The sequence below is a fragment of the Scyliorhinus torazame genome, chromosome 6, assembly GCF_047496885.1.
Source record: "Scyliorhinus torazame isolate Kashiwa2021f chromosome 6, sScyTor2.1, whole genome shotgun sequence".
Classification (NCBI taxonomy): Eukaryota; Metazoa; Chordata; class Chondrichthyes; order Carcharhiniformes; family Scyliorhinidae; genus Scyliorhinus; species Scyliorhinus torazame.
In genome coordinates, this window is record NC_092712.1 from 99,503,740 (window position 1) to 99,518,244 (window position 14,505).

At 45.5% G+C, this 14,505-nt stretch overlaps 1 protein-coding gene across 1 annotated transcript in view; it reads right to left on the reverse strand.

The window, feature by feature from the left end:
- The window catches only part of LOC140425847 (MAM and LDL-receptor class A domain-containing protein 1-like), a 659,308-nt gene that overhangs the window by 412,674 nt on the left and 232,129 nt on the right, over positions 1–14,505 (reverse strand). The window contains exons 17-19 of the mRNA XM_072510232.1: positions 11,253–11,358; positions 10,302–10,669; positions 8,840–9,258 (exon numbers count right to left, since the gene is read on the reverse strand). Of these exons, the coding sequence (XP_072366333.1) occupies positions 8,840–9,258; positions 10,302–10,669; positions 11,253–11,358 (893 nt within the window). The remainder of the gene's footprint in view (positions 1–8,839; positions 9,259–10,301; positions 10,670–11,252; positions 11,359–14,505) is intronic.

The window sequence follows — 14,505 nt, forward strand, 5'->3', positions numbered from 1 at the left end:
TGGCAATAAAGGACAGACAGACAGACATACGAGACCTTAAGCAAGATAATAACAGATATTATGCTTGTGTTCACAGAACTCCAGAAACCCAGGAACCCCAGAGGAAGACAAAGAAGAAGACCGACAAAGATGAAGACAGCCTTCGTGTTCACATGGATCATAGCGAGATCCCTTTAGTTGCGTGCGGAAGCTACCCCCCTGACCCCTACCACACAAACTGTAAATGACTCTCTGCAATACATGGAACCCCGAGATAACTAGACAAGCGACAGCTAGCAATACCCCAACCTGGTGTGATACGTTTATCACCTGGTACTCACTCTCATATGTAGTCGAAGCACCCTTAGTGCTGGCGATACTTTGCAGTGTCGTGAAAACGTTTAGAGTTAGGAAATGGCGAAAGAGAGCATATCACTCTCGTACCCCGGTATACAGGTTTAGGTCCCCCATTTTCGGATTTCACCAGACCCCCGAACCCATTGGGACGGATTAAAGTGCATCCATTTCTTCATGTACTCTGTGCAATAAAGAGATGGAAACCTCTGTGTCTGACTGCCAGGCCAGATAAATTAGTGTGCTGCTATTTTGTACAGTTTAAGATGTATAAATTAGTTTTGGATTGTTTGTATTTTTGGATTGTTTGAATGAGGATAGTTTATTGACAATAGTTAGAGGTCCCAGTTTTTTTATTTTTCTGTAATGCATGTATTAATGTCATAGCGCCCCGTAGAGTTTTATGATAATGAATGTATGTAAAATGGTTTAGGTAAAGTTGTGTTGCATCGGATAGGACAGTGTAGAGCCAAAGTATGGGTGCCCGGTGGTCAGAAGATGAAGACGACATAGTAGTGTGATCCTTCACGCTTCGCGTTGAGGATCACAAGGAGGGTTGGTGTCGCCATCTGGGATGGCCACATTCCGATTACAAAATGGACACTTGCAAAGAATGCAGGGAAAATTGGACAATGCTAAGAAACAAGCAGGTGCAAGGTCTGTCTGTTGATTAGAACCTTAAACTCTCAGACAGGACAGAAACTACCAAGCAATCTACATACTAATGAGCCATCTCCGGGGACAAAAGGGAAACATTTAGATACACAATGTTAAGGCAGACTCCCCTGCGCCAGAAGAGGCTAAGACAAAGCAGACTAACAGTCACCAGGATACGCCCAGCGATCAGGGAACCACCTCTCTATTGGAGGAAAATACGACTGATTGAGAAAGACCCAATTAGTTGAGGCCAAGTTCAAGGCCCGCCCAAAAACGCGCAAAGTCCTTTTCAGTATAAAAGATATTCCCCAAGGGAGAATCTTACTTCTTTGGCTTTGGCTCTCAGTGAAGAGAGAGACCTGCCTAGCAGCTGCATCAGACCAAGTAAGTTCCAAGTCAACGCACACTACGAGGTAGACGCTCCTAGTTGCTGCCCTGTAAACAGCTCAACCCAGCAGCCTCAGAACCGAGCAACGGCCATTGTTCCTCTGACTGAGTGGGCACCTGAAGCTAAGTATAGGCTTTAGTAATAGTGGTTGTTTAGTTTGCAGAGTTTATGCATGAATAGATTTGACTGTGTGTAAATAAATGAGCATTGCTTTTGAACTTACTAACTTGTGTATCGAGTCATTGATCAGTATTCGGTTCTGAACCTTGTGGCGGTGTCGAAAGATACCTGGCGACTCTTGAGCAAACGTGATTAAACAGAGCCAAATTAAGAGCCAACCAAACATTAGCAACAAACCTTTTAGGACACTGAGGGCAATTTATCATGGCCAATCCACCGAACCTGCACATCTTTGGACTGTGGGAGAAAACCGGAGCACCCGAAGGAAACCCAAACAGACACGGGTAGGACGTGCTGTCTCCGCACAGACAATGACCCAAGCCGGGAATCGAACCTGGGACCCTGGAGCTGTGAAGCAACTGTGCTAACCACTGTGATACCGTGCCCCCAATAGGGCTGGATTCTCCAAATGTGGGGCTATGTCCCCACCCCAGCGTCAAAACGCTGAAGAAAGTCCAGAGTGTTTCCCCTACCTGCATGGTGCTTCTCGCGGATTCGGGGCCCGACACTTCCAGCCAGGAGTCCGCGCATGCACACGGTGGCTGCCTGTGGCGGCCGCCCCATGCGACATGGCAGACTCGCACCGTGGACCGTGATGGAAGAAGTAGGTCCCCTGAGATCGCGCTCGCCCCAGGATCGGTGCTTGCCTGGCCGTCCATGAGGTCCTCCCCCGGTGAAGAATCCCCCCACCAGGGCGGCCGCGGACTGGGTCCGCAGATGCCACCCTAGGTTCGCGACGGCCGATACGTGGTTAGAACCACGCCGTCAGGAACTCAGCCAGTTACACTTGGAGAATTGCGGGGGGGTGGGGGGAGCCTCTGTCAATGACCCCCTACCCGCGCTGAGTAGACCGTGCAAGCGCGATTTGCGAGTGATTCTACGGGAATAGTTTCAGCGGCGCCAGTCACGATTCCTGCGCGAATGCCCATTCTCCGCCCCTGCACTGAACACGATTTTGGTGTGGAGGTTCGGAGAATCCAGCCCAAGGTATCACCCCACACAGGTTCCTCAACAGAAATGGAATATAAGCCTGAGAATGTGTTATCATGTCCTGACCTTTGTCATAGAAATTATCTGTCCATCAATGTGTGACTTGTTCCATGTACCGGGCCATTCTCCATCCAGGAGCCTCAGCTGTGCAGGTCGTCCCACACAGCCCAATCTCATTGCAACCAAATCCTGACATCCACATATTCCACTGGCGCTCAAGGTACAGTTGAACATCCTTGACTTCCGAAGTGTTTAACCCACAGTGACGTGCCAGTTACATGCAGCACTCACCACACCAGCAACAAAAGCATCAGCAATCCGCAAAAGCATTTCTTCAACAGAGTCATCAAGTGACCCATTTGGATCAATGTTGCACACCAGGTCACTCCGCGTCTTCTTACTTCAAACCGATTACCTTCTGGACTCATACGTAACCCTGGGCCTAATGTTCTAGGACCAAGGTATCTTAGAAAATAGTGTCTTTCTTTCCAGCTACAGAAAAGGAAGGAAGCAGCAACAGCAGCCTCCAGGCATTTGCAGCCACCAGCAGGAGCAAAAACAACCTGCAGTTGTGAAGTGCGCTCTCAACTAACAAAGCCAATTCCTTATTTGCAATAGCCTTCAACTGTGAAGCTAGAGGCTGCTCACAGTCAAAGGGAGTTAAAGTGACCTTCAGCATATAACCAAGAACAGGGCTCTGTCAAAAGAACAAAGAACAAAGAAAAGTACAGCACAGGAACAGGCCCTTCGGCCCTCCAAGCCCACACCAACCATGCTGGCTGACTAAACTACCTGGGTCCGTATCCCTCTATTCCCATCCTATTCATGTATTTGTCAAGATGCCCCTTAAATGTCACTATCGTCCCTGCTTCCACCACCTCCTCCGGCAGCGAGTTCCAGGCACCCACTACCCTCTGTATAAAAAATTTGCCTCGTACATCTACTCTAAACCTTGCCCCTCGTACCTTAAACCTATGCCCCCTAGTAATTGACCCCTCTACCCTGGGGAAAATCCTCTGACTATCCACTCTGTCTATGTCCCTCATAATTTTGTAGACCTCTATCAGGTCGCCCCTCAACCTCCGTCGTTCCAGGGAGAACAAACCGAGTTTATTCAACCGCTCCTCATAGCTAATGCCCTCCATACCAGGCAACATCCTGGTAAATCTCTTCTGCACCCTCTCTATGCCTCCACATCCTTCTGGTAGTGTGGCGACCAGAATTGAACACTATACTCCAAGTGTGGCCGAACTAAGGTTCTATACAGCTGCAACATGACTTGCCAATTCTTATACACAATGCCCCGGCCAATGAAGGCAAGCATGCCGTATGCCTTCTTGACTACCATCTCCACCTGAGTTGCCCCTTTCAGTGACCTGTGGACCTGTACACCTAGATCTATCTGACTTTCAATACTCTTGAGGGTTCTACCATTCACTGTATATTCCCGACCTGCATTAGACCTTCCAGGAAGCTTCCTGGAAGCTTTTGGTAGGATAGACAGACAGGCAGCAGCTGTAGTTACCCCTGTTATGGTTCTCCAAATGACTTGATAGCCTCACAGATGAAAAATACCTAATTCCACAACCCCCCTCCGCTGGTCCAGGGGCGTTACTTGACCTGGAAGGCTTCAGCACCCAGCCAAGCCCGACATCCCTGAGGCCATATTTGGGTGAGATGAACTCACCCATTGGGAATGGGCGGGTTAGGTGGCAAACGGAATAGTGCCCGGCGCGAATCTCGATTTAACCGGCGCGCCCAAATCCATGCCGGGCGCAACATTGCGGTTAAACCAGATCTAGACAGATAATCCTGTATGTGGTACACATTTAAATACAGTGTGAGAACTAGTTAGAAAGTGATCAATGATGATAGATATAAAGCAGGTTGCGTTTGAGAAATTAATTACAGAAAGTGTTGCATTCTCAAAACTACTAATGAATGAAGCGATTTTCTTTTGTCTTGTTTAAGATAACAAATGAGAACACAGAACCCAATTTTGTTTACTTGGGGATAGATTAAGGAGGAAACATATAATACAATTGATCTGAAAATGCATGTGCTCAGGGAATTTTGACGGTGCTTCGATAAGAAAGATTTACATTTATGTATCACTTTTACCATCAGGAAGTCCAAAATGTTTCAGAATCAATGAACTGCTTCCGTTATTGTTGTTCCAAGGGTAAGCAATGCAGGTAAATTAGCACACAACAATCTCCACAGGGGGAAAAGAGCTAACTGAAGCAATTGCCTGACAAATGCACAATACAACAAATTACGAGTAAACTGAAGTGTGGTGATATTTCCAGCGTAAGATATGTTTTAATGTCATATTCCTAACATGGACAGGTTTGAATATTAAAGATTTATTTATCTCTGAATAGATTAACCAGAATGTACGTTATACTTTTTTAGCTTGTTTCTTTTGGTGCTTTTCATCGTTGATGTATTTTTTTCTCGAGCCTAAAGTCGGAGTAACCATAAAGCTATTCATGGATCACACTGAAATAATGAGACATTGAACTACAATTTGCTATGACTGGGACAAAGGCAATTTCAAATAAATCTCACCGGGAGCAGCATGACTCATTTCACAGAAACATTAAAGCCCAGTTTGTTTCTCCCGGTGAGCAGAAACTGCTTTGCAATTGATTTTCTACTGCTGTCAAAATGAGGTAGGGTCGCTCACTGTAAAAGTAGCAATTTGTGCTGTTATTGCAATGTGAGATACGTTTTTGAACTATTCTTGAGCTATTTGTAAATGACAAACATATACAGCAAGTCCAATACCATCACTGCTTTCAACTTCAAACAGTGTGAAACTGCAAATGGGTGAGCTTCCGAGTCTCAGCCTTTATATGTTCTCCTAATCCAAACTCATGGTCAAAACAACAACAAAGAACAAAGAAAATTACAGCACAGGAACAGGCCCTTCGGCCCTCCCAGCCTGCACCGATCCAGATCCTTTATCCAGACCTGTCACCTATTTTCCAAGGATCTACTTCCCTCTGTTCCCCAACCGTTCATATATCTGTCTGGTCGCACCTATTTTCCCTGTACCTACTCAGAAACAATTGTAATGCAAAACAAAGTGATATTGAGGCATTACCAAGAATATAGAATCATAGATGAAAGAAAGATAAAAGCATAGATAGAATTATAGAATCCCTACAGTGCAGAAGGAGGCCATTTGGCCCATCGAGAGTGCACCGATCCTTCGAAAGAGCACGGTACCCAGGATCACTCCCCCACCATATCCCCGTAACTTAACTTGCACATCCCTGGACACTAAAGGGCAATTTACACGGCTAAAACACCTAAGCCTGCACATCTTTGGATTGTGGGAGGAAAGCGGAGCACCCGGAGGAAACCCACACAGTCACCTGTGGCTGAAATTGAACCCAGGTCCCTGGCACACCGAGGCAGCAGTGCTAACCACCGTGCCACCGTGCCATGGTGATATAATAATAACCTTTTATTGTCACAAGTATGAAGTTACTGTGAAAAGCCCCTAGTCGCCACATTCCAGCGCCTGTTTGGATAAGCTGGTACGGGAATTGAACGCGTGCTCCTGGCCTTGTTCTGCATCACAAACCAGCTGTCTAGCCAGCTGAACTAAACCAGCCCTATGATTGAATGTTATTAATTGTAGGACACATTCCCATTATTAATGTCAAATTTGAGAAGTCTCATGCTATAATCTCAATGCAATAAAATATTTGAATGTGCCTTTGTAATATGTTCAAAACATGCATTGGACACTTCAAATATCTGCACATAAACAACTTAAATCTATCACAAGATGCCTTGAATTTGTAATTGTGATTTTGATGATACTGCACTTCTGAAAATTAACTCTTTCATGAGTTGTCGCGTCACTGGCTGGGCCAGCATTTGTTGCCCATCCCGAATTGCCCTTGAACTGAATGGTTTGATAGGTCATTTCAGAGGGCATTTAGGAGTTAACCACATAGCTATGGATCACATGTCGGCCAGACCAGGTAAGGACAGCAGATTTCCTTCCCAAAGGATATTAGTGAGCCAGATGGGTTTTTCTGACAATTGAAGTTTCTTGGTTACCATTATTGAGATCAGGGACGGGATTCTCCGCGATCGGCACGGTGGCCCGTTGCCAGCAGCAAAAAAGGCGTGAACCACTCCGGCGTCGGGCCGACTGGATGTAGCGGAATTCTCCGCACTTCCGGGGGCTATGCCGGCGCCGGAGGGGTTGGTGCCGCGCCAGCCGGCGCTGAAGGGACTGTGCGAGTTAGCGCATGCACAGAACCGCCGGTCGGTCTGTCGTATTCTGCCGCATGCACAGGGGGTTGACTTCTCTGCGCCGGCCTTGGCGGAGCCCTACAGGGGCCAGCATGGAAGGAAGAAGCGCCCCCATGGCACAGGCCCGCCCGCAGAGCGGTGGGCCCTGATCACGGGCCAGGCCACGCACCCCCCGGGGCCAGATCCCCCCGCGCCCCCCCGAGGACCCCGGAGGCCGCCCACGCAGCCAGGTCCCGCCGGTAAGTGCCTGTCATAACATACGCTGGCGGGACCCGCCGAAAATGGGCGGCCACTCGGCCCATCGCGTACCGGAGAATCGCTGAGAGGGCCACTGCCAACGGCCCCCGACCGGCGCGCCACGATTCCCGCCCCCGCCAAATCCCCGGCGCCGGAGAATTCAGCAGCCGGCGGGGGCAGGATTCACGCCGCCCCCCCCCGGCGATTCTCCAACCCGGCGTGGGGTCAGAGAGTCCCGCCCTGGTTCTAATCAACATATTTTCAAAGACAGTTTGACATTAGGAAATGAGCTGTACCAGTAATCTGATCAAGGACGAAGCAGGCACCATAGCAACATGAAGGCACCATTGTTCATAATGTGATAAAGCGAAGTCAGCAGAAAATCAGTATAAACCAGTCTTAATAATAGCACAGAATCGCATTCCATAACATACACAAATATTCAAACATGAAACATTCAGAACTTATGTTGCACATTAAGGACTAACAGCTAACCATCAAATCAAATGTACTTGATTCTAACCCAAACCAATTAGAACGACATTGAGGTGTAAAAAGATGGCTCAAGACTGATAAGATTTCCTTTAAACATGATGGTCCGTACGGCCATCTTTATTCCAGGATCATCCTATACTTTGATCTAACTATTCGCTATCTCTATTTTTCATATTTTCACTTTTCCAATCTAAATACTGAAGTAAATGCAAGCTGTTTTGCCATAAGCAAGAAACCATTTCTGTATTATTTTGAAAGTTAAATTGTTTATAAGTTACTTCTCTTTAAGTCCTTTGCTAGCCGGACTTTATTGAGAATAGATTTAAGTTTCTCCTAATAGAGATAGAGGCAATCAAATAGAGGCAATAAAGATTCTTGTTTGCATCCGAGAAGTTGAGCTCAAATTTCTACTGAGTTTTAGTGTTACAAGACTTCACTAATTCCGCATGGTAGATCTCATCACCGTTCCAGCCTCCCCAAACAGGCGCCGGAATGTGGCGACTAGGGGCTTTTCACAGCAACTTCATTGAAGCCTACTTGTGACAATGAGTGATTATCATTATTAAGAATTTTAATTATAATGATAATATTTGATGTAAATGTTTCTACTGAAGCAATGAAATAAATATGTTGCAGCTTCAAACAAATAGACCATGAGGCAGCCCACCCTCCTCTGCTTTATCAAACTCACAAATAATATGTAAATGATTGAGAATTGAAGGAACTAAACCTGACAGCAGATTGTTGATGGACTTTGGTACAAAATGCTAAGTGCAGTAGTCCATTCACTTTTATTCTGTAAATTTAGGAGACCTGCATTTTTAAACCTGTTCTAAACATTCATAATTGGACACTCCTTTAATTTATACTTGTTTTTTGCTTTAATGATTGTCTATGGCCATGTTATGAATGATGATTACTTGCCTTGTACTATCAACACAATTTGGTACCTGCCGCCATGATAATCTTTCAATAAACCAATTATCGTCATCTATCTAACGATCTACAAACCAAAACCTGATTATAAGTGATCCATTGCTCTTGTTCTTGAGCATATTTACATAGCACCTTGACTGTAGCAAAATGCCCAATGGCACTTCACAGCTGCATTCTAAAATAAAAATTGACGGCAACCTACATAAGATTTCTGAGCAGGTGGCTCAACATTTGGTTGTACAGGTACAGTTTAAGGAGCATGCGAAAGGAAGAAAAAGAGGTAGCGAGGCAGAGAAGCTTAGGGAAAGAATTCCAGAGAATTTTGTGTTATTTAACTATGTTTACCTGGAATGGCTGAGAACTGTTGATAAATAGAGTCTCTCTAATCCACACGTCGCCATGGTCACCGTATTTCACCCAAAGTTGCTCCCCCTTCAGATTGCGGAATGTCCTTTTGTGAACTGCCAGCCTAAAAATCTGTTTTCCAAACATGTGATAATGGAAACGGAAGATACAGGTCTTGTTGGTGTGAGTGACTGTGGCGTCCAAAATTGGGCTGAGGAGAACAGCTGTACTTCCAAATTGTTGGGCAGATGCTTCGATGTAAAGGTAGTAGCCGTCTGCTGTCCCCACCGTGTGGTCTTTGGATGGCCCTGTGTTCACCGTTGAAGTTTGTCCCTTATGTCTTGTCCAGTCAAAATCATCACCTTCAGCTTGCTGCCAGTTACATGGCCCATTTTCAAAATTACAGAGCAGATCCTGAGCTGTCAAAGGCATGGGGAAAATGGATTAATTACTTAAATGGGTAATCGTCCACAGACATTTATATCATAGAGGTTACTAATATCAACCAGGATAAGAGGTTGTGGCTAGAATCATCTGCAACAAATTATATGTCATACACCCTATCTTGAACTTCACTCAACTTCTTCAATTTACTGAGAAAATGTCAAATAACAAATGTTTTCCTGTCCTTCTTTATGTAAATGGGTAATTTGATTAGAGGTGATGGTGGAAAACATGATGGTGGTTCAGTCAGCCATTATATATCTCTCTGGATTTTCATTTCCTTTGCCCCCATTAGAGTACGTGTGGGTAAACGGAGGTTCCCCAATCTAAAAATATCTATTGGGCTCCCAGGCTACTAAGGGTGCAGCTTAAATGCTGTAGCGTTGGGAAAGACTTTGAGGCAGATCCTCAATGCTTCAGATGGCCCCAGCAGCTCCAACGTCAAAAGGTTGTGGTTGGGGCCAATTAGCCCCTTTGCGGGGAGTGGTGATTGGGACAGGGGCAGGCTGGGGGGTGGGGGGGGGGGGTCAGTGGGGGAGGCAGAGTGGGAGGGTTGGCGGTGCATACACACAGCCACAAGGCTGGGCGAAGAAAACTGTAGTCTGGCAGCCCTCTTTTCTCACTCTAACATGGGTGATTTTATGGGGTTTTTTGAGGGGGGGGGAGGTGTTGGTGATGAAGGTGGAGGGTTTTACTGGATAAAGGTTTAAGGCTTTACCTAAATGAGACCCTGCAAAAATTGGTGAGAGAGTCCAGCACCCACCAAATCATATCTGAGTGCTGAATTAATCCTCAAGCCATTATCCATATTGTTGCCTGATGTACAGAACTTTGGACCAGTCGCACTTTAGCCAATGTTAATTATAATGATAGACAATTAGCAATTTGGCTAAAGAACAATAAATGTGGACATTGACGCACGTGTAAAATAATTTGCACAAATATTCTTTACAAGTTAAACACATACTTCTTGGATGGGCAACATTAGCGTTTTGCAGAATCCTCAAGTTCCACTTACCACAGTTGCTTTCATCAGAATCATCACCACAGTCATCTACAAGGTCACATACTCGTAACCGGTTGATACAAGCTCTGGTTTCTCCACACCAAAACCAATTTGTGCCTTCGCAGTTGTCTGCAGCTGGTGGAAGGGAGCAGTTGGCAAACATGATGTCATCCATTGCTGCCACACCATAATAAATGCTCAGGCTGACTTTCACCAATGTAAGACGGAAGGGTCGTGTTAGACGCCCAAGCTGAACAGAGCCATGCATCCACTGATTGTATTGAGTATTGTAAGTCCACCACACCACAGTACGATTCTGCACACCATCAACTTCCAGGTACATTTTCGCAGCCCCTACAGCCTGCCCATAATTATAATACCTATTGCAGATAGAAAATGGCAGGTAATTTGTTCAGACATCAAAAATGGTCAAAAACTAATTGGCTGGAACTCTCCAGTTGTCGGGATTCAATTTTCCTGCTGGCAGTGCGTCCCAGCCAGCGGGTTTAGTGGCGCCGTGGGGTGGTTTCAATGGGAAATCCCTTTGACGAGCAGTGGAAAGATAGACTCATGCCACCAGTGATTGGCACGCAGCCAAGAAACACGCAGCTGGCAGACCGTAGAATCCCACCCATTATGATTCAAGCCAGTAAAAAGCTGCTTTGGTGGAAATAGTTTTTAAAATTATATTAATTATCATGCAATTTGAACTTAAATTTTGTTTCAGGAACGAAAAGGAAACATTTCCCAAGTGAAGCTGTAATCACGCGTAAGGGAAACATTTCACCTTAAAAAGTTTTCATTCCTAAAATCTGTTGATGATATATATAAAATAAGCTTGAAATGTGAAGCGATTTAGCACGAGTGACTATTTTCAAACAGGGCTGGAGAAGAGTTCCGATACTTCAAAAGAATCATCTCCACATTCTGAAAAATCTTCATGAATTTGAAATTATTTCCTACCAAAAGGACATGGTGCATCCTGTTCCTGACTGACCGAACCGGGGACTGGTCAGTTCTGCAGTCTGAAAAAAGTTGTTCTTGTTGTTCAGAATAAACATGAAGTGTCCTGAAATAAAAGGCAGATAATTCCAAAAATACACGTGAAAAAAATAATTGAAATCACTATGCAATACCACAACAACTTGCATTTATATAATGCCTTAAACATAGTAAAGCATCCTAAGACACTCCACTGGAGCATAATCAATTTTTTTTTAAAAATGAGCCAATGAATGAGATATTTGGATATATTTAAAGGGAGTGCAGGAAGTGAAAGAGAGAGACATGTTGGCGTACCTACATAGATCTTTGAAGGTGGCAGAACAAGTTGAGAAAGCTATTTTAACAAGCGTCCATAACAAGATTTTTGTCTTTATAAGCAAATAGGTTATGCTAAAACTAGGTCACACCCCAATGTCCAATTCAAAGTTGTACACATTAGGGAGAATGTTACGGCTGTAAAATGGGCGCAGAGAAAATGTACTAAAATGGTACCAGAAATGTAGGATTTCAGTTACACGGAGACATAAGGTAATTGTTCACCTCAGATCAAAAGAGGTGCAAGGAAAATTTAATAGTAGTATTCAAAATCAATAAATGTTTGGATAAAGCAAATAAAGCAAAACTGTTTCCAATGGTGGAAGGGTTTATAACCAGGGGACCCACACATAAAGTAATTGGCATCAGAACCAGATGTGACAAGAAATAAACTTTTTCCAAAGCAAATCATTATGATCCAGATTTCACTGCCTGAAAGGATGGTGGAACTAAATTCAGTGGTAACTTACAAAAGGAAATTGCACAAACATCTGAAGGGAAAAAATTGTAAGACTATGGGTAAAGGGAAGGAGTGGTGGGAATAATTGGATAGGACTTTCAAAGAGCTGGCAGAGGTGCGATGGGTACCCGGTACCTGTGGCATATCATTTTATGATTCTATAGATGACTAAAAGCTTGCACAAAGGGGTAGGTTTGAAGAAGAGTCCGAAAGGAGGAGTCAGAGGTTGACCTTAAGGTCTCGAAAGAAGTGGCTCATGCGATAGTTGATGGGCTGGATTCTTTGGCCACGCCCGCTACAAGACCACCACGGACGCAACGCGGATCAAATGGTCCATTGACCTTGGGCGGGAATTTCCGGTCGCTGGACCACTGGCCACGGCTGAAGAATCCCGCACGATGTATTCATTTTAATTTTCCAAAATTCCTGGATCAGTAAGGTTCCATTAGATTGGAAGATAACAAATGTAATCCATTTATTCAAAAAGGGAAAGAGATAGAAAGTAGGAAACTATGGACTAGTTATTCTAACGCCTGGAATAGGGGAAATGTTAGAAACCATTATTAGAGATATTATGGCAGGGCAATCGCAAAAATTCAAGGAAATCAGGCAAAGTCAACATGGTTTTGTGAAAAGGAAATCATGTTTACCCAATTTATTTGAGTTCTTTGAAGGAGTCACATTTGTTGTGGATAAAGGGGATCTGGTGGATGTACTGTACTTAGATTTCCAGAAGGCATTTCAAAAGATGTCATATAAAAAGTTATTGCAGGAAATAAAAGCTCATGGTGTAGGGGTACCATATTGGCATGGATGGAAGATTGGCTGGCTAACAGAAAACAGAAAGTTGGCATAAATGGGACATTTTCTGGTTGGCAGGATGTGACTAATGGTGTGCTACAGGGATCACTGCTGGGGCCTCAACTTTGTACAATTTATAAGAATGACTTTGATCAAGAGACTGGCGAAATGGTTGCTAAATTTGCTGATGATGCAAAGCTAGGTAGGAAAATAAACCGTGAAGAGGACGTAATGAGGCTACAAAGGGACATAGATAGATTAGGTGAGTGGGAAAAATCTGGCAAATGGAGCATAATGTGGACAAATGTGAAATTGCCCATTTTGGCAGGAAGAATTTTTAAAGAAGCTTATTTTATAAATGGTTAGAGATTGCAGAGCTCTGATGCAGAGGGATCTGGGTGTTCCAATGCATGGATCACAGAAGGCTAGTATACAGGTACAGCAAATAATTAGGAAGGATAGTAGAATGTTATCAATTATTGTGAGGGGAATTGATTACAAAGGTAGGGAGGTGATGCCTCAGTTGTACAGGGCATTGGTGAGACCATATCTGGAATACTGTGTGCAGCATTGATCTCCTTCTCTAAGGAAATATGTAAATGCATTAGGAGCAGTTCAGAGAAGGTTTACCAGACTAGTTCCAGGAATGGACTGGTTGTCTTCAGAGGAAAGGTTGGAGAATTAGGTTTCTTTCCACTAGAATTTAGAAGAATAAGAGACCATTTGATCAAAACCTTTAAGATCCTGAGGGATTTTGACAGGGTGGATGTGGTAGGATGTTTCCTCTTGTCAGAGAATCTAGAACCAGAGGTCACTGTTTGAAACAAGGGGCGGGATTCTCTGACCCCCCCGCCGGGTCGGAGAATCGCTGGAGGCTGGTGTGAATCCCGCCAGTTGCCGAATTGTCTGGCACCGGAGATTCGGCGGGGCGGGAATCGCGCCGCGCCGGTTGGCGGCCCCCCCCGGCGATTCTCCGGCCCGAATGGGCCGAAGTCCCGCTGCTGGAATGCCTGTCCCGCCGGCGTGGACTAAACCACCTCTCTTACCAGCGGGACAAGGCGGCGCGGGCGGGTTTTGGGGTCCTGGGGGGGGGGCGCGGGGCGATCTGGCCTGGCCCGCGATTGGGGCCCACCGATCCGCGGGCGGGCCTGTGCCGTGGAGGCACTCTTTTCCTTCCGCCTTCGCCACGGTCTCCACCATGGCGGAGGCGGAAGAGACTCCCTCCACTGCGCATGCGCGGGGATGCCGTGAGCGCCCGCTGACACTCCCGCGCATGCGCCGCCCGGCAATGTAATTTCCACGCCAGCTGGCGGGGCACCAAAGGCCTTTCCCGCCAGCTGGCGGGGCGGAAATCAGTCCGGTGCGGTCCTAGCCCTCAAGGTTAGGGCTCGGCTGCTCAAGATGCGGAGGATTCTGCACCTTTGGGGCGGCGCAATGCCGGATTGATTTGCGCCGGTTTTGGCGCCGGCCGGCGGACATCACGCCGATTACGGAGAATTTCGCCCAAGACGGAGATTTTTTAAAAATTGTCTTCGAGGGTCACAAGTCTCTGGAACTCTCTTCCTCAAAAGGCAATTCTGGGAATCTGTCTATATATATGTTTCTGGAACATACCTCTTCATTCACCTGAGGAAG